At 50.4% G+C, this 20,233-nt stretch overlaps 1 protein-coding gene across 1 annotated transcript in view; it reads right to left on the bottom strand.

Moving 5' to 3' along the window:
* Positions 1 to 517: 517 nt before the first annotated feature.
* Positions 518 to 20,233, bottom strand: part of OGFOD1 (2-oxoglutarate and iron dependent oxygenase domain containing 1) — a 214,463-nt gene continuing 194,747 nt past the window's right edge. The window contains exon 13 of the mRNA XM_078671565.1: positions 518 to 1,560. Coding sequence (XP_078527691.1) covers positions 1,399 to 1,560 — 162 coding nt within the window. The 3' untranslated portion in view covers positions 518 to 1,398. The remainder of the gene's footprint in view (positions 1,561 to 20,233) is intronic.

The raw sequence follows: 20,233 nt of genomic DNA, 5'->3' as shown, positions 1-20,233 counted from the left end.
TAAAAGGCACAATGTCATGTGGAGGCAGCTGGATATCTTTAGGGTGCATTGCCAAATTTACATTTAGTGATGTGCTGCTTAGCTTGCCTGATTTACCTCATCTTTACTTTCTTTAAAAAAAATAATTGAAAAGTTAAACAGTGCACGAACAACGCTTACCTTATGCACTGGATATTAAAAAAATAAAATAATAATTAAAGCCAATATGGCCTGCATGGCTTGTTAAATTAAGAATATTACATATATAGAAGACTGTGCCAAGATCCTTTTCATGGGCGAGAACATTCCATACTTATAACTTCAATGAGGAATTCAATAATAAAGAACTAGGATTATATGTTTCCTAAAGGAAGAGAGGCCATGAAGACTGGGCAAGGTCTTCACCACTAACCCTACAAAGAGATGTATGTAATTCTTGAGAATGCTGATCTAGAGAGAGCTTGCAAGAGGGCAAAATGGATTAAAGAAAATGGTCAAGGATCTTGGAGTGGTTAACCAATCAAAAAACGAGACCAACTGAAAACCAGAAGATTGTATAATACAATGTTGATGAATTCTGATGTCTACAAAGTAGGCAAGAGATCAGAATTCATACAAGATGAAGTATTCCGCTACGTATGAAAATTCTTATTTGAGGGCATCATTCAGCCTCCACTTTGTAAGCCAAATATTTCAAGATTAGTGCAGTCCTGATTTTTCCCAACCTTTGAAAAACAACAATTGCAATAATGAATTATCCAGGGCTGTATCACATTTATGGCATAGTTAATAGGGCAAAGTAGTTCTGGATTCAGAAAATGGTGCCAATGGCGTGGGTCTTGTTTATTCTTCTCATGACTGATGTTAGCGTTGTTTGTTTTCTGAAAAAGAGATCTGGATTAATTTAAATGTGTAAAACTGTTTAGTCCATTTAGCCTTCCACTTGATATACAGAGATCAATTCTTCTGAAAGTAAATGCCATCTGTCAGTCTTCCCACCCATTTTACCCACAGCTCAGCATTGGTATTTTCAGTGGAATAAATCGGTCTCCATCGAAGAAATCCCCTGATCACAGTTGGATACCAAGGAGATTTAGCCAGCACTGTGAATGTCACTCTCTTTTGCATGTAGACAGTGAGTAGCAATGTAAACAAAAATGACTGCATCGAGTATCTGGCTGTAGATCCTTCAAAAGAGTTCACTGGTGAATTCGTTAAATCAACTTTTTAATTTCAGCAGCTAGTATTCCTGCCATGGGCTCAATTCTACACGTAATCCAGTAATGTAAGGCTTTGTAATAAAAAGCCATTTTACCGAAAGGAAGCGTTGACAATCAAAAGTAAGAACACTATTAAAATGTGATTTCTTTAAGATTTTATCAACAATAATGTGCGGGTACTCCTTGAAGCACACGGGGGTCACTCATAATACACAAAAGAGAAGTCCCAGAATCCATTTCTGTGTTGATGTTTCCCCATTCGATCCAGACTAAGGTGGTTAATGTGTTTCACAAATTTCATGGTCTCTTTGTCTCTGTAAACGAGTGCCAGGGAGTTATTTTCTGGATAAACTGTGAGCAGCTGAAATAGAAGATAAATCTGTGCATTAGATTAACAAACCTTTGCAATTTGTGTTACTAATAAAACCAAAAACTGTACAAAGTTAACCTTAATATACTACATAGCTTCAGACGTGTGTCAGGCCATACACTGAAAGTTTGCACAATCGCAGTGAGACATTAAAATAACTGGTGACCCTTAATGTGGTAGTACTCCTGAGACCAAATTCCTTAGGTGAGGGTGTTCAAAACTGCCACTTTGGCCCCCATTAAAATATGAGAGTTTCTTTGAGTCTATGATTAATGTAATAAAAAATATTCCAACAGTCAACTTTCTCTTTGTGACCACTCCGACAGGTCCCACTACCTATGCAAACGCAACAGTAACACCACACTAAAGCTAAGCATGAGCCACAATCGATATCAACAGATTTCATGACCTCAGAGCATGATCCAGCAAGGCTGTGCACTTTTTGCACCTTTAATTGCGTGGCAATTGAGGGTTTTAAAATTCCACCCATTCTTGGTCTGTACCCCCTCTCCTTATCTCCAACTTTTTAATTTAAAAATTCTACAGCCTTCGGTCCTAATTGTAGTTTCCTTGTTCGCTCTTAGAACGTCTTCTACATTTAAGAACCTGAACCAGGCCTTTGTCTGATATCATTGTCCACTTTTGTTACTTTACAAAACAGTGTTGGTAATAGGAACATTTTCAGAACATTTCACATGGAAAGCCAGAAACTGAGATGTGAAAGTGCTGCACAACATAATGTATGGGCTTGTGTTAGAAGAGGTATGGTCATTCACTGTACCATTTTACGATACTGTGCATTCTTCGACAGAGTACTAACTCTGGAGCTTGCTCTATTCAAGACTTAATTTGTGGACAATGGTCACTGGTAAGGAATTTCTTGTTCTCAATATGTGGTTAAGGGTATTGTTGTCTACCTTTAGGTTATTTCCATAAGGGGTTAGAAATGGCTTTTTGGTATATCAGACTTAAACATTTTGGTAGTTTAGCTTTCCAACTGACTTGTTTTGGCATTTCCTCTGCAATAGGGGCAGACCCCACTTTCCACTGCTACCTTCAACATTCATTAGGCTCAAAATAAGAAACGCAAAAACCACTTTTAAGGTCACATATTTTACTGTGTAAACAGATTCAGTGCATCCCACAATAGGTAATTGAAAATATATTGTACAGCCTGCAACAAGTACTTTTGTACAATCTCAGTATAACGTACTGTATTGCCCACTCTGAAGTTCTACTAACATTGGTAGTACTACAAACCGTAGTGACATTCTATCAGAATAATAAATACCATATCAATGTCACAAGGGTGGTGGTATTGATGAGCCAAAATTAAATCGAGCACAGAAAATTTGATGCTTTAAAAGGAACAGCAAATAAAAATACGTCTTGTGATGGACAAATTACTTACCTTCAGTAACGCCTTACCTGGTAGACATATGATCTACCCTTATATTCTGTACCTTTGAACTTCCAGACGTCAGGCTGGATCTGGAAGATTTTTGATAGCAGTACCCCCGGTGCACCGATAGGTGGTGTCCGACGACTCTGCATGACACCGTAGGCGTTGTGTTCATGGTAGTAATGACATCTGCGTTGTCTATATAGGTGCCACCTTCATGCGCTGATGTCAGTACTTTTCACGATTTTCTACGCCAGAAGCGCGGAGCCATGAAGTGAATGACCACGGTGTGTCAAAAAACAACTAGAGTCCTGAACGGAAACAGCCCTGATACTAAAACTCATCCACAGTAATGGGAGGATGGGTGGGTCGGTAAGGAATCTGCAGCTAGATCATGTCTCTACCAGATAAGATGTTACCGAAGGTAAGTGACTTGCACATCTGATACAGACATCTAGCCACAGATTCCTTACCTTTGAACAGATGCTCAAGCACTACCATCCTGGAGGGACTGCAGAAAAGCTTCAAACCAAAAAGTTATTCAGGACAAAATGGCCAAAAAGGCCCTCATTGGAACTTCAGGTTACCCTGCAGAGCCTGCATGTGTCATCTGGCATGGTCAGGATGCAGGAGGCCACGAGGACCAACAGTCTCGGTCATTCTCACCAAAATCCAGGATAGAGGCTGAAACATCAGTATCATAGCCTGAATATCCTGGACTTGCCGCTCGAAAAGATAAGCACAAAACTGCACTGTGTCTGGAAATGCTCTGATGAAAGGGAGCAGCTGGGAGGGAGTCAGGTGTGACTTCGGTATGTTGATATTAAACCCCAGCGAATACAGGAGGTCCGCCATAGTCTGGAGGTGGAGAGACATGCTTGGGACAATCCCACCTTCAACAATGAGTCGTCGAGATGGGGGAAGACTGAAACCCCTAATCTCTGCAGATGGCCTGTGACCCCCACCATCATCTTGGTGAACACCCGAGGGGCACTGGTGAGGCCAAAGGGGAGCATGGTAAACTAAAAGTGCTTGTGGCCCACCATAAACCGCAGGTAGCAGTGATGGGGAGGCAGGACATGGAAATAGGTGTCCTGCAAGTCCAACTCTACCATCCAACCTCCCGGGTCCATGGCGGACAGGACATAAGCTAGAGGGAGCATCTGAAACTTCTCCTTTGTAGGTCTCGTGCCTGCGTTGCAGTGCGCAGCGAGAGACCTCTTGAGGGGTTTTGAAAATGAACCTAGGAATCGCACACGCTTTTGCGTGTTTTTTCCTTTTGGGCCACCCTATTGGCCTTTGCGTGCGTCTTTTTACTAAAGACTGCACACAATTGGCCAAAGGCGGGCGCATTGCTCCGCCCACAGCCTATTGGTGTCTATTACGCGCACCGGCCGTCATGTGGCTTCAATTATCGTGCCCAGACACGGGCGCAAAAATTGAAGCCACTTGGCTCGCGGGCTTCTTTTTTGGATCCATTTCACAAGGAAGCAACTAAATGAACGAAGGAAAAAGAGGTGGGCTGCTCGCGCGCACCACTCGTTTCCTTCGGCTGTTGCTAGGTTTATTTTAACAGGCTTTAGGGATCTGAATCGAGGGAGAATATATTTTGCATTTCCCATCATAGTCAAATTTGTGAACGAAATACAGTCTTGTTAGTGCTTGAAAAGTCTCTCAGCAGTACGTGAGAAGCACAGTGCGAGTGTGCCACGAGCCTGATCCCAACTCAGCTCTACCATTGGACCTCAAACCTGAGGCACTCAGCTCTGCCCTTCCACCTCAGTCCTGATAGAGTCATCTGTGGGCGCACCCCAGCCCTTCACCTGGCCCCTGACCAAGCTCCGGCATTGCGCTAATTCAGACTCTGCTCTTTCTCATTGCACCATGTTGCTTCGGGGTCAATGTGATGAGACGCCGACAGGACTGATGACGCAGTGTGTCCTGGGTCCCCATAAGAACGTCACTCGTGGAGGAGATCAAGGACCACGAGGGGGTGCTGGCCGCCGAGCCTTGACCTCTTATTTTCTGTCCCTCCCTGCATATGGCTGCAGCAACAACCACCATAACCGTGGCAGGGGAAGCTTGCCAACACCCCTCCCGTCTCATACATGTTGGAACCTACCCAACCTCACACACCTCAGCCATGATTCACACTTGGCTCTTTCACGGGACCCCCATCATGGTTCAGTCCGCTCCATCAGTGCAACTCAACCCTGCAGTTCAGTCCACATCCATGCGTGGTCGGCCACTGCAGTTCAGCCTTGATCCAAATTCCCTCCTGCCACCTTAGTCTTGAGCCACACTCACCTCTACCAATGTACCCCGCTCCTAATCCCACCTCTGCTCCGTGAGTACCACCTGACTCTGGAGCAGCTCTGCCAGGGTACCTCAAACCCCTTCCAATTTGACGGTTCCAGTGTATAATATTATGTATAATATTATGTGTATTCGGACTCGGCTCTGCCCGTGCATTTCAACCCCATGCTTTGCACCTGTACTTCGCTGTCACTGTCCATTCCTGTCGTTAAAAGCAATGTAACCTTACTAGCAGCACGCTTAGCACATAACCTTCCCAAAGTATCCAGTGCCCGGGCTCCAGGTGCATAAATGGCGGTGGTTATAAAACACTGACATTAAGTCAATTTGCATAGAGTAAGTATACATTGTTTCGCTCATCACGCGCCGGTGGGATGGCAATTATAGTCGCTATATGCCCATCTCATTCGTAGCTTTCTTTTCCTCCTTGGTAGATAAATCGAAATACTATACATTGTGTCATAGTAAAATGTTATTTATAATGCTTAGAAACGGCGTGTTTGTTACAAAGCGCTAGTTGTGTAAATAGCCTTAGTCTGCTTTGCCATGTCACCTCAACCCTGCTAGCAGGACCCTTGCTGTTCTAGTACACATTGTGCTCCCAATGGCTGGTGGCCCCAGACTGTACCTCCCCAACGCTGCAGTGTCTTAACACCTTTGAGGTCTCACACCCACCCTATAACCAAACCATTTGCTGGTTTCAATCTATTTTAGAATCAGAGCCCACACACCGTATCTGTACGACAGTTTTAAGAAGTGTCTAGCAATTTTCCAGCTGTGAGCGCGTTGCTGTTTCCAGGCAATCACCATGGGCCGTAGGCGTACCCGGAACCTGCTGCCGCCGCCAGCAGAAGCCGTGTCAGGGTCTCCCAGCGTCCGCCGCATACCTTTCCTTTCGACTTACAAGCATGCCCTCACTGTCGGACTTGACAGAAGGTCGGAGAAGAAGCTCACCGAAGAATGCCGTGACCGTCATGGACTCAGCTGCAGATCCAACGCATACGTGTGGCCACCAGCCGGGATATTTACGACACCAAGGGGGTTAGAGGTAAGTGGTAGTTCCTCCTCGGATACCATCTTCCCAGTAAGTCCTACTTTTTGGCACAGTCAGCTCCTAATGTACCCTCTTTTCTGCCAGATTACTGAAAGTTTGAGCTATTGACGTTGCATTATTGTTTGCAATAGCTCAAACTTTCAGGAATGCGAGACCTATTGCATTGCAAATGCTTGTTGAGGAAGTAGTTGAGGTCAAAGACAGGACGAAGGCCTCAGTCCTTCTTTGGAACCAGAAAATAGCGGGAGTAGCAACCACGGCCTATTTCTGGCCCAGGAACCCTCTTTAGCTTCCTTGGCCAAGAGTCTTGATTTCCTCTAGGAGTTGGATAAGGTGATCCTCCTTCAGCCGATCATAAGTTGGAGGCATGGAGGAAGGGGTAGTCTCGAAGGAGTATTTGTTACACCCTCCTGTACGAGGTGATGTCCCGCCAGTGGAGAAGGTGATGGCATATATTCAGCCACCCACTGGACGCCCTTGATCCGGGAGGATCGGACTAGGAAGGTTTTGCAGTGGAGGAGGGGTTTGTTGCTTGACCAGACTTCTGGCTTCCCGAACTGTGAGGTCGGGGTGAACTGCATCCACGGCCTGCAGAGGTTGCTGAACTTGTGGGGTCCTCAGGCTGCGGTAGGGTTGGCGTGGTTGAAAGCCACTTCTGTAGCCAGGAAAGAGGCGAAAGGCAGACACAGGCCGGGATGACAGAGTGAGGCCCAAAGACTTGGCCGTAGCCCATGAGTCCTTGACGCGCTTGAGCACTGTGTCCGATGGTTCTCATCCCTTCAGAGACCAGGCAAAGGGCATGTCCATAAGGTTGGCTTGCCACAGTCGAGGAAATCGCTCTGATCAGCAGGTCTGTTGTGACTATGCCACATCGAATGGCAAAGTTTGCTGCATCCCTCCTGTCAGCAACAGCTTGGAAAAGCAGAGCCCGGTCCTCATCCGAGACTCTTGGCAGAACCTGCGCAACTGTATCCCATAGCGAGTGGGAATAACGACCCAAAAGGCATGCAGTGTTTACCTACTGCAATGCTAGCATGGTGGAAGAAAAGATCTTCTTATCAAAGCTGTTCCGCCTTTTGGATTCCCTGTTCGAAGGTGCGGAAGGGAACGCGCCCCGGGAAGTAGAGGCTTGGCGCACCAAGTTCGGTGGGGTGGGGTGGGTGGAGAGGAAAGCTGGGTCGCCCGGTGCATGGCGGTGGTGGCAGGCAATAGTTCTGTTCACAGGAGCCCTTGTGCCAGGCTTGGACCAGGTGCCCAGTAGAACATCAGTCAAGACCTTGTTGAAAGGCAGCAAGCATTCCGAAGTGGAGACACCAGGTTGCATGACCTCAATGAAGACGTAAGTCTTGACTGCCACCATAGGAAGCTGCAGGTCTAAGATGTCCGCAGCCCTACGCACCACCATTGTAAAAAAAATCCCCCTCCTCCATAGCCAGGTTAGGAGGAGACCGCAAGCCAAGTTCTGGGGAGGTGCCCAAGCCACTGGCATCACCCAGGTCTTCAAACCAGTCCATTTCCTTGGTGGGAGGTGGGATTTCTAAGGGATCCTGCTGCCCCTCCCAATCATTATCCAACCCTAGCAATTCAGAATAAGGCACAGAGCATGACAAGAAGCAAAACTGCTCCGTTGGCGACAGTCTTTGTGTCGGTGGATGCCTAACCGGCTCAGTGTCATCCAGAAGGATGATGCGGGAGGCGACGCCGAGGGTCTCGACTTTGGAGGCAGTGCAGGGGAAGGTCTGAGTGGTGTGACTGGCGCTGGACTGGATCCGAGAGGAACCCGTAGAGGAACGGAACCCAAAGGATCTCCTTCTACTGATGCCCGTGGGGCCTGAAGGTGCATGGGGGGGCGACCCAAATATGGTGCACATGACATCATAAAATTCCTTTAATTGGGTGGGGTTGCTCCCGGTCCAGGAAAAGGAGGAAAACGCGGAGCCGACCTAGGTGCCTGCTTGGCAGAGCGGGCTTTAAACATCAAGAAGACTCTGTTAACTTTGTGGAACGGACTGGGCAGAGTCGAAGCACCCTTCAACTTCTTCTGCTTCTTACCTGAACTTGACAGCTTCGAGTGGAAGGAAGAAGATTTTGACCCCCATGCAGTGTTGGACCTTCCTCTCAATCGAGATAGACAGGGCGATCTTCATGGCACCAGGCCGCAAGCGGCTTTAGGGACGACTCCCTCAAAGCTTTCGGCGCCATGGCCCGGCAGTTAGAGCACGACTTTATGTCGTGGTCACACTCCAGGCACCACAGACACACCAGGTGGGGGGCCGCGACCTACATGGAAAGGTGACTGGCACCACACGGGTTGAACCCCAAGGTATCATCCTACACACTGAAAGGGCCGACAAACAGTCTGTCAAAAAGTGACAGGGGGTAGCTTTCTTCGGATCTGCGCTGGCAGGCGCGGAAAGAAAAGAACCAACGTCAGTGCACTAAGGTGGTGCCTATGTAGACGGCACGAACGTCATGACGATGAGCCAGACGCCTACGATGTCACGTGGACTCAACCAATGCCACCTATTGGCACGCAGGCGTACTGCGAAGCAAAATCTTCCAGATCCAGCCTGATACCTGGAAGTTCAAAGGTAAGAAATCTGCGGCTAGATGTCTATCAGTTATCAGTATTTCCTTTTCCTCAGTTACCTTAATTCACTAACAAGTCTAGTGAGGTCAAAGCTGCATGTGCAACCCACACATGCACCTTATGGCCCTTACTATCAATCATTCCGATGTGTCGCACCCCTCTATTTAAGCCATTCCTCTATCAAGAAAGCTGGATTGTGCCACGGTAAGAGCTGGGCCCAGAACTAAGCCGCCTGTCTGCATTTCGGAATGTGTCAAACACAATACAGGTTAGGGGTGAGAACCACTGCTTGGAATAGGTCCTAAAACATAAGGAAGTGGTCACAGCCAAATTCAAATGTTGGTGAAAACAGATGTGCCTTTACTTCTTCATTATTAAGAATTTTATGTTATTCAGTATTGTTCTTGCTACAGTACATTGGTGAGTTAGTGTGAGTAGGTATTTATTTATTTTATTTATTTATAAAGTTTTATATAGCGCAAACCTGACCCACGAGGGAATCGGAGCTCCTTACAATATACAATTATTTAACCTTAGATGGTTGAGGTAGTATACCTACATTCGGTATTCGTCATTCAGTACAAAGGAGGTAGATAATAGTACATGGATAGCATAGGTGACTAGTAGTCAACAAAGAATGGTCCGAATGATGGCCGCTTAAACCCTCGGGTCCGCCGACCCTCCCGCTTTCCTCCAGCATTGCGATCTATCCTGCAAATTATCCTGTCTACGAGCGGAGTTTTCTGAACGGGGAAGTGACTCCGATCCCAATGGTGTGCTCCCCGGCATGTTTCTAGCGGCGAAGGTGGAGGAACGTCCTCGCTTCTTCCCCGGCTTTTCATGGCGGCGAGACCGGGTCTTTGTGCGTGAGAGACGGCCAGCCCGACCACAATAACAGCGGCTATCGGAGACGGGGAGGAGTCGGACGGCCGGTGAGAGGTAGCCTCACTGCGTTCCCCACTGCAGGGATCTACTCTGCTCCGCGATTCTGCACGTTTGGACAGTGTTGCAGTTGCGAGGGATACATTGTATCGCCTCCCCAGCCCGTAGAAGACCCGGACAGTTCTTTCATCTCTCCCTGCGCTGTGGTGGGAGCCATTTTGTGTGTCGCTCACTCGGCACTTGTGACTGCAGACCCTGGGCCGCTACTGGGGGTCCGGGTGATTGCCGACATTGCGTCAGCGCTGTGTGGGGTGACGGAATGAAGTCTGCTGTTCCTGCGCCTCTGGCCCGGTTGTGCTATGCAGAGTATCGGCGGGGTGAACAGCTGGTCGCAAGGGATGATGGCGGTCAGCATCGAGGGCTATTACATGCCTGTGAGCCCCGGATGAAGAGAATTGCTGCATCCTTTCTTCCTGGGGCACCGCTGGTGATCAGCGATATTCTGGGCGCTCTAGGTGCTTTGCGAGCTGCCCTGCATATTAGTGCCCAGGATCTGGGGGGCCGGCTGGATGCTATTGCTTCTGATGTGCCCTCGACGGGCCGTGATTGTTCTCGAGTGCGGGGTACTGCGCCACACCCTGTCTCCGAACGCAGTGGACTGCCTATCCGGGTATGTACGGAGGTATTGGAGGAACGAGATCTTGATACCGCCGCGGTGCTGACCGCGATGGTCGTGAAGAGGTCTGGTGTTCGTGGATTCGTGCGATGGCTGGGAAATCGTCTCCGGACGCCATGTCCGGCAACTCCTTTGTGGTCTGATGACGTGACTCCCCGTCCTTTTTCAGAACCGATGTTATTGCTCCGGCCAGCCGGCCTTGGAGGATTGCTGCTGTGCGTTGCTTCTTTTTGTACCGTTATTGAACTCACAGTGTTGGATCGGACAGACTTTATTGGACAGCATCCAATTCTGTCGTGGCCCTCCTGTTCGCCTTTTTCATCTAAGATGGCGCCTGGACGGCTAGTCTTAGTCGACGCACTGGATCGCAGGGGGCAGGGTTGAGGATGTTTTCTTGGTTGCGGTTGCTCGCACTGCTGAGATTATGTAGGACTGGCTGGACATTGACTGGGTTGAACGTTGGTATTTATCGGTTCGGGGTCCGGGGTTGGGCGGCTGAGAACACACCTGTTGGTTGTCTTCCCCCTCCATCTTTTCACTGTCGGCGGGGGGTGCTGGGTGTCCGGGGGTGTATTTGTTTCTCTCCTCCTCCACTTCTTGTACTTTTTCTCTTCTGTGGGGCAGTTCCGGGGCGACAGGCACGCTGTTAGTGGGTTAGGCCGTAGCCATTACAGGGGTGCAGGGTGGCGGGTGCGGGGGGGGGTTTGTTATTTTAGTTTGTTTTGTTCTATGGCCCCTATCGCTCTTTTCCGGCTTTGGGAGGGTTCTTTCCTCTTTAGTAGGGTTGGCTGTCTCTTGGTCTTGCATCTTACCTCTTCTTTCGGCATCTCCACTAGCCCCTGTTTCTTTGTTCTTGGGGGTGGGCTCTCTGGGGTGATATTTAGGAACGTTGTTTACTGTAATATTGTCTGTAGTTTAATGTTACCGCCGCGGCTGCCTAGATTATATTGTTGCCATAGCCATCGCCTATCTCTGACTGCCATTGGGGTGCGTCCCCCTCGTCTTTTCTGTATATCTCTCCTGTAAGGTGTTGTGTCCTTGCTGTTGCAGCCCCTACTCTTCTCCAAAATTTAAAAATGAAAACCTCGTATCCTGTGTTGCGAGCCTCACAACCGCGCCTGGTGTACTTTAACATATCCTGTTTGCTGATTGACCTGAAATTTCTCCTGTTTTTATTGAATGTATTTGCGGCCGGCCATGAGGGTTGTGGGCCTGCGCCTGTATCTCCCTGTTTTTTTGAATAAAGGTTTTAAAAAAAACCAAAAAAAAACAAAACAAAGAATGGTCCATGAGGGAATCAGTACTCAGTACGCTTCAAATTAAACAGTTATCAAACATTAAGTGATTGAAGTAGCAAACATACATTCGATAATCGCTTTTAATAATAAAGAGGTAGGCAGTAGTATGTGGATCACATAGGTGACTAGATGTCAACATAGAGTTAAAGTCTTAGGATGTGAATTTGTTCATTAGAAGCATTTTTACTTCTTTTTTGAAGGAGGTAAAGAAAGAGATTCCACGTATCAGGTAGGGAGTTCCAAATCTTCGGTGCAATCCCTGAGAATGCCCTGCAACCCGTTCTCTTTTTATGGAAGGATTGTGGTTTCAGTAGTAGTGTACTCGCACTTCGCAATTGTCTGCATCCCCCCGATCGCTCTAGCTTTAAAGCAAAGTAACTAGTTAGTAAAGTAGACTTGTTTGTTGACAGTATCTGACATGAAAAGTCAACCAACACTGTGATTAAGCTTCTGAACAGACACTGGAAGAAAGTGCTACAAGTACCTTGGAACACTGCCAGTGTTTGTCCACACCAGCAACATGGGGAGATTCCTAGTGTGCCCATTGGGATCACCCTCAGTGGAGAAGTCACTTCTGTAGCCACCCTAAACCTTGTCTGTCAAGGAACAGCCAAGCTCAGGATCTAAGAAAAATTTATACAGTGGGCAGATAGAGCACAATACTTGCCTGTGCCGGTCCACCCAGTGCATTTTGGCATGGAAGACTCAGTCCTTGATAGTATTCATACTCACAATTAAACAAGTCTTCACATAGCAAGTGGTGGGTATCCATGGATACGTGGCTAAGGGGGATAAAAAAAAGGCTCAAAACTAAGTGGACAGACGTACAAGTTACTTACCTTCGGTAACGATATAGCTGTAAGAAACAGTAGTTAGTATTAGATTCCTTATATTAGAATATCCCCAGGCGTCAGACTGGATCCGGAAACTTTTGCGTAGCAATACCCTTGCACGTCGGTAGGCGCCGTCTGCGGCTCCGCGTCCGTCGTCGTTGGCGCCAGGATGACGTCGCCCGAGTACTTAGACGCTGCCCTCGCTCGCTGACGTCAGTTCTTATACAAAGCTTTTCGGCGCCAGAAAGGCAGAGCCATGATAAAAACCAACACTGATGCCATGAAACTAGGGCCCTGAAAGGGGATGACCTTAACCCTAGATATCGGTTCGCAGAACGGGGAGGATGGGTGGGGCGGTAAGGAATCTAATACTAACTACTGTTTCTTACAGATATATCGTTACCGAAGGTAAGTAACTTGTGCATCTGAAAGAAACAGGTTAGTATTAGATTCCTTACCTTAGAATAGATACCCCAGCAATACCAACCCCGGTGGTGGGTCTGCGAACCAATGATCACACCAGAAAGTCCTGGAGAACGGAACGGCTGAAAAAGCCATCTCTTCGGACTTGGCTATCCAGGCAGTAGTGTCTTGCGAACGTGTGCAGCGAGGTCCACGTAGCTGCCTGACAGATGTCCTGCAAGGGGACTCCCCGGCCAAGGGCATTAGTAGCCGCCGTAGCCCTCAGCCCAACCGGAGGCTCCTTCTTAGCCAAAGAGTAACATGCCTTGATGCACAACACGACCCACTGAGAGATGGTCCGTTTGTGCACCGCCCGCCCCTTCTTAGCGCCCACGTAACCAACAAAGAGGTGGTCATCCACCCGGAACTGGCGTGTGCGATCCAGATAGTATGAGAGCGCATGTTTTGGGTCCAGTCGGTGGGGCCGCTCTTCCTCTTTAGAGGGATGCGGAGGCGGAAAGTAGGTGGGCAAGGTGATGGACTGCCCGATGTGGAAGGCTGTGACTACCTTGGGCAGGAAAGAGGGTCTTGTCCGCAACACAACCTTGTCCGGATGGACAGAAAGGAAAGGAGGTTTAGAGGAAAGAGCCTGGAGCTCACTCACTCTCCTGGCAGAGGTGATGGCAACCAGGAAAGCAGTCTTGAGCGTATGAAGACGGAGAGGACAGTTATGAAGCGGCTCAAAAGGAGCGCACATCAGGTTAGTCAGAACTAGGTTCAAGTCCCACTGGAGCATCACGAAAGGAACAGGGGGGAACATATGAGTGATGCCCTTCAAGAATCTATTAACAATCGGGGACTTGAACAAAGAAGGCTGATCAGGTAGCCTCAAGAAGGCGGAAAGGGCAGAAAGGTAGCCCTTGATAGTGCCCAGAGCAGAGCCCTGCTGGGCAAGAGAAAGAAGGAAGAGGAGAACCTCAGAAAGGGGGGGGCAGAGAGTGGATCCACAGCCTTTGCTGTGCACCATGCCACAAATCTGTTCCACCTGCAGGCATATACCGACTTTGTGGAGGGACGCCTGGCTGCCAGAATCCCATTACAAACTTCAGGAGGCAAGTCAAATGGCCTCCACTGTCGCCGCTCAATCTCCAAGCATGGAGGTGGAGACTGGACAGGTACGGGTGGAGGACCGTCCCCTGCTTCTGCGACAGAAGGTCCTCCTGAAGAGGCAGACGAATCGGGGGATCGACAGACATGCTGAGTAGCTCTGGATACCAATATCTTCATGCCCAGTCCGGAGCCACAAGGATAACTTGGGCCTGGTCGCGCCTGATCTTCTTCAGCACTCTGGGCAGAAATGGTATAAGCGGAAAGGCGTACAACAGACCGCAGCTCCATTCGTGATGAAAAGCGTCTCCGAGCGAGTGCCGCCTTGGAAATTCCAACGCGCAGAACTGATGACATTGAGCGTTCTCTTCTGTGGCGAATAGATCTAACCAAGGCTCCCCCCACTGCTGAAAGAGGCCTTGCGCCAATTCCGAGTTCAGACGCCATTCGTGATCCATCATGCACCAACGGCTGAGTTCGTCCGCCCTGGCATTCAGGGAACCTGCCAGGTGTTGAACCACCAGGGTCACGCCCTGATGTTCCGGCCACTGCCAGAGGCGCAGAGGCTCTTGGCATAGGGTCCACGACCCCACCCCACCCTGTTTGTTGCAGTTCCACATGGCGGTGGTGTTGTCCGTGAACACCTGCACTACACTCCCCCGGACAGAGGGGAGGAATGCGTTCAGTGCAAGTCGGATTGCCCGCAGCTCCAGAAGGTTGATATGGAGCTGGGACTCCGCCGGAGACCAGAGGCCTCTGATCTCCGCCTCTCCCATGTGGCCTCCCCAGCCCTGGAGGGACGCCTCCGTCACAACCACGTGCTCCGGTTGGGGTAGGGAGAGGGATCTGCCGCTGACCCAATCGCGTTCCGTGAGCCACCACTGCAACTGTCTTGCAGTGCCCTCCGAGATCAAGACATGGTCGGACAAGTTGCCCTGATGCTGGGCCCACTGAAACTTCAGGTCCCACTGCAGAGCCCACATCCGCCACCGGGCGTGATGCACCAGAAGGATGCAGGAGGCCATCAGCCCCAGAAGTCGCAGCGTCAACCTGACCGAGACTCAGGATAACGGCTGAAAGATCGGAATCAGAGCCTGAATATCCCGAACCCGCTGTTCGGGAGGATAAACCCGAAACTGCGCCGAGTCTAGAACCTCTCCGATGAAGAGGAGCTTCTGAGAGGGGCACAGGTGCGACTTCGGCACATTGATGGAAAACCGCAGCAGGTGCAGGAGGTCGGCCGTAGTCTGGAGGCGGCTGACGACTGTCTGGGGCGAGCCCGCCTTCAACAACCACTTGTCGAGGTAGGGGAAGACTGAAACCCCTAACCTGTGCAGATGAGCTGCGACCACCGCCACCACTTTCGTGAACACCCGTGGGGCGCTGGTAAGGCCAAAGGGGAGCACGGTAAACTGAAAGTGCTCGTGGCCTACCGTGAACCGCAAGTAACGCCGGTGGGCCGGCAGGACGGGGATGTGAAAATAAGCGTCCTGCAAGTCCAACTCTACCATCCAGTCTCCCGGGTCCAGGGCAGCCAAGACCTGAGCCAGTGTCAGCATCTTCAACTTCTCCTTCCGGAGGAAGCCGTTGACATTCCGCAGGTCTAAGATAGGGCGTAGGCCCCCTTTGTCCTTCTTGGGTACCAGAAAGTAGTGGGACTAACAACCACACCCTACTTCTGGCCCAGGAACGTGCTCGATGGCCCCCTTGGCCAAGAGGGCCGTAACTTCCTCTTGTAGAAGTTTCAAGTGATCCCCCAACACGCAGTGGTACTGCGGTGGCATGGCTGGAAGGGACGCCTCGAAGGGGAGGGAGAAGCCCCTTCGGACGATTTGCAGCACCCACCTGTCCGATGTGACAGTGCGCCAGTGGTGGTGGTGATGGCGAACCCTGCCCCCCACTGGCGTCACATGGGCCTGAAAGCTCGGACTAGGAGGGTTTTGAGGCGGATGCTGCAGGGGCAGGTGTGGACTGGCCTCGCCGTTGTCCCCTACTGCTGCCACGGCGGTTTCCACGTCCGCCACCTCACTGGATGGTAGTCTGCGGCCCGTGGCTGGCAGGACGTGTGGGGGCACCCCTTCCTTGGCCACGAAAGGGGCGAAAGGCAGCCGTTTGCTGGCGTGTGGCCGAGAGGCCCAAGGACTTGGCCATAGCCCTGGAGTCCTTAAAGCGCTCAAGCGCATGGTCTGCCTTGTCGCCAAAGAGGCGACGGCCATCAAACGGCATGTCCATAAGGGTGTTTTGGACATCAGCCGAAAAGTTGGCGGACCTCAACCAGGCGTGGCGACGAATCGCCACCATCGTTGCCATCGCTCTGCCCAGTGAGTCCGTAGTATCCAGCCCACACCGGATGGAATACCGTGCCGCATCTCGACCCTCCGCAAGGGCTTGGGCGAGTTTAGTACGGGCCTCCTCCGGACATTGTGGCAGCACGTCCGCGACAGTGTCCCACAGAGAGTGGGTGTAATGGCCCAAGAGGCATGCGGTGTTGACTGACTGCAACCCCAAACTCAGGGAGGAGAATACCTTCTTCCCGTATTGCTCATACCTCTTGGATTCCCGATCGGGGGGAGCAGACAGGAATGCGGTTTGGGAGTTAGAGGCCTGGATGACCAGGCTCTCGGGGGTGGGGTGGGAGGACAGGAAGCAAGGGTCGCCCGGAGCCGGGCGGTGGCGCCTGACCACGTTCCTATCTACAGGCAGACCTGTAGCGGGCGTGGACCAAGTGCCCAGAAGAACGTCTGACAAGGCCTCATTAAAAGGCAGCAGAGGCTTGGTCGAGCTTGTCTGCGGTTTAAGGACCTTGGTGAGGAGGTAAGTCTTCACAGCCGCGATGGGGAGCTCAAGGCCCAAGGCCTTGGCAGCCCGCGTCAGCACCACACTATAGGCAGCCCCCTCCTCCGTAGCCACGGTGGGAGGGGAGACAAAACCAGTGTCGGGCGAAGTGTCCAGACCACTGGCCTCCCCAAGCTCACCTGTCCAGTCCTGAAAAGACGGACACTCACGTGTCAGAGGGTCCTCGGACCCCTCCCAATCCCCCTCGTCACCCATCGCCTGGTACTCCGGTTCAAAGGATGGGGCCGGGTCGTAGAAGTAAAAGTCTCCCATCGGTGTCGAGAGCGGCGCCGCAGCAGCGCCTTACCCGAATCGAGGGTAGGACAGGGGACGGGGGCGTCCTGGGACGGCGCCAGCGAGGTCGTGATGTCGACCGGCAGCGACCCGGATCCGGAACCGGCGGGGCCCTGCGGCGTCGGGACTGAAGTCGCTGACGGCGTCGGGGCCGACGCACCCGGCCCGCTGGGGGACCCAGTCGGGGCCGCTTGGCCCGAAGGCGCCGCGGAACCCGACAGAGGAGCGAGCGACCTCATGGCCACGAGGAAGGACTCGATCTCCTCCGAAGTCGCGTGCGGCCCAGGGACCGGCGGGTATGGAGCAGGCGGCGATGCCTGCGGCTCCAGCAGAGCCGCGGGGGCAGTGTCACCCGAACCCCCGGCCGCGTCGCGCAAGCGTCGGGGGAGTCAGAAGAGCGATGTCGCCTCTTTGACTTCTTGTGCCTCTTACCAGAGTTCTTCGAGCCCGAAGACTGATGACGACTCCCGGGACTGTGGTGACTCCGGCCCCTTGACCGGTCCCTCGACCTCCTTCCGGACCGGGTCCTCGAGCGGCGCGGGGCTGACTGCCGGAGCTCGAGTCGCTTGCGGGACCGCTCCCGTCTAGCTTTGGACGTCAGGGCCCGGTAGTCGGAGCAGGACTTGCCAACGTGGTCGGGGCCCAAACAGTGAAGGCACCGGCGATGGGGGTCGGTAACCGACATCAGTCGGCTGCAATCGACGCAGGGTTTGAACCCGGGCATCCCTACCGGCACCGTCGAGTCGAGAGACTTCGAAGGATGATCAAAAAGGATTGAAAAAGTTAGTAAAAAATTGATTAGGGTACAACTTTTTCCAGATCGGCGCTTGCTGGCGTGGAAAAAAGAAGAACTGACGTCAGCGCGCGAGAGCGGCATCTAAGTACTCCGGCGACGTCATCCCTGCGCCAACGACGGACGCGGAGTCGCAGACGGCACCTACCGACGCGCAAGGGTACTGCTACGCAAAAGTTTCCGGATCCAGTCTGACGCCTGGGGATATTCTAAGGTAAGGAATCTAATACTAACCTGTTTCTTTCAGATAAACACCATCAAGGGAACAGTGAGAAGACTACTATGTTTAAAAAAGTAGTAACTTTGGCATCCAGGCTAATGGCGCATAGGGAAAGATTAGCACGTATCAGTTACGGGTCAGATGGTCCTTTAAGACACTTAGGTCACAGAGTAGTTCAAGGTAACACCAGGCTGTCGCAGACCCTTTTACATTTCAGGAAAGCATTGAAAACGTCTCTCTTTTAACCCAGATGTCACATTGTATCCAGTCTGTTTCACTGATCGCCCTCATGCACTGCAGCACCAAGACTACTTCGGGTATATGAGTGCTGTATAAAACTTTATAACATAAAATAAAGAGTGTGAGATGTGGGACCATGGTGGCTGCAAACGTTGCATTTGGGTTGCTGTGGATCCCCATTATTCGCTCTAGTTTGTTCGCCGGTATTGCATTTTCTCACCTTGTGTTATTTTGTTATTCGGTTTCTTTCTCATTCCCTTGAGTTTACCATCTTTCCAGCCCTTTCCTGCTCCTACCTATCTGCTTGTTGGATTTTTTGTGTGCTGGGCTTATGTTCTACTCTGCAGTTGTACATCAGCCGCACGCAGATTCAAAGATGGCTCCAGGTACCTCATGGGGTTCGCCACAGTTCGTCTTCAAGTGCATGCTGATAAGCGACTCCTTATCCTTTATAATATTCTTACTTCCTTGATATTTTGTGCATGATGCTGAAATCCACTCATCTACCTTAAGCTGCAGCATTTACCAGACTAGACATGGCAAAAGCCCACCTTTAACAGAGAACTGACATCACGTTGTACCTTTTATTGATGAACTATGAAATTCTCCTCTTCTCTTATTCTGTTCCCTCCTTTCCCTTGGGGCCTATGCTGATGAGCTTCAGGTCCAGACGCTGTAAGCTTAGACACAAACCCCCAGCTTTCCAGATTACCTCACAGCTCATCAATGGTCTTGACAGCAACTTATTACAAGGATGCCGTTTGTAGTGAAGTATTGCGCCCCGTAAGGAAATGTCTCTTTTTGTATGGTCACCCCCAAGTTTTTTGGCTGATGCTGGTTTTCAACTTTGAGAGTGCACCAAATCATGACAACCAGACCTCTTTGCCAGCACCCTGACCTTATAACATGTATATTACTCAGGCTTCTACCCAATTGGCAAAAGCTAACTTACCTTTAAGTCCCTAGTATATGGTATTGAGGGCACCCTGGGCATGTAAGTTAAAGGGACACCCCAGGGATTGGAAGACTAGTTGTGCCACCCTGGAGGTGCCACAGGTAGAACGAGTTCCTCAGTTCGCCACTGCAGACTAGAAGAGCTGCTAACCCAACTCTATATTAAAAGCACTGGCCAAGCCAAGGCCCCTCTGCAATTTGTTAGAGTACCCCCGTTGGCAGGCAGGGCGCAGCATATTTCAAGGGCGAAACATGCATTTAATATGTTCTGTCAGTAATATTGCAAAACTGTTCTTACTGGTAAACAACTTGGTTACCAGATTGGCGCATACAGGGTTGTAAGCTGGCCCCTCAGCCGTGCTAACACATGAACGGTGAAACCAAAGTTAATACTCAAAAGGTATCAACTCTGACTTGGTTTCCAAGTCAAAATTAATGTAACTTGTTGTAGTGTGTAACTTTTACTATGTTGCCACTTTGTTGCCTGTAGATCCTTGTGCCCTTAATGGTTGCACATGGGGCCTTGTCTCTGAGACAGATTTCTGCTGTGCTGGGAAGATATGCTAATGACTCCCAGGAAGGACTACAATTGAGTTCTGCACAGGAGCAATGTCCTACCTCCCTCCTGCAGTAAGCCACACAGATGGTGGCTTAAAAGGCAAGCTTCAAAGCTGAAGCCGCCTTTGAAGGGCAAATGGGAACACTTCGGAGAGGGATTCTTCTATTGTTTCGGCAGTCAGGCTGGCATTCGGGACATGTAAGGGGAAA

This window comes from Lissotriton helveticus, chromosome 12 (assembly GCF_964261635.1).
Source record: "Lissotriton helveticus chromosome 12, aLisHel1.1, whole genome shotgun sequence".
Lineage (NCBI taxonomy): Eukaryota > Metazoa > Chordata > Amphibia > Caudata > Salamandridae > Lissotriton > Lissotriton helveticus.
Note: the sequence above shows the minus strand (reverse complement) of the source record. Positions and strands in the feature narration are given on the sequence as shown.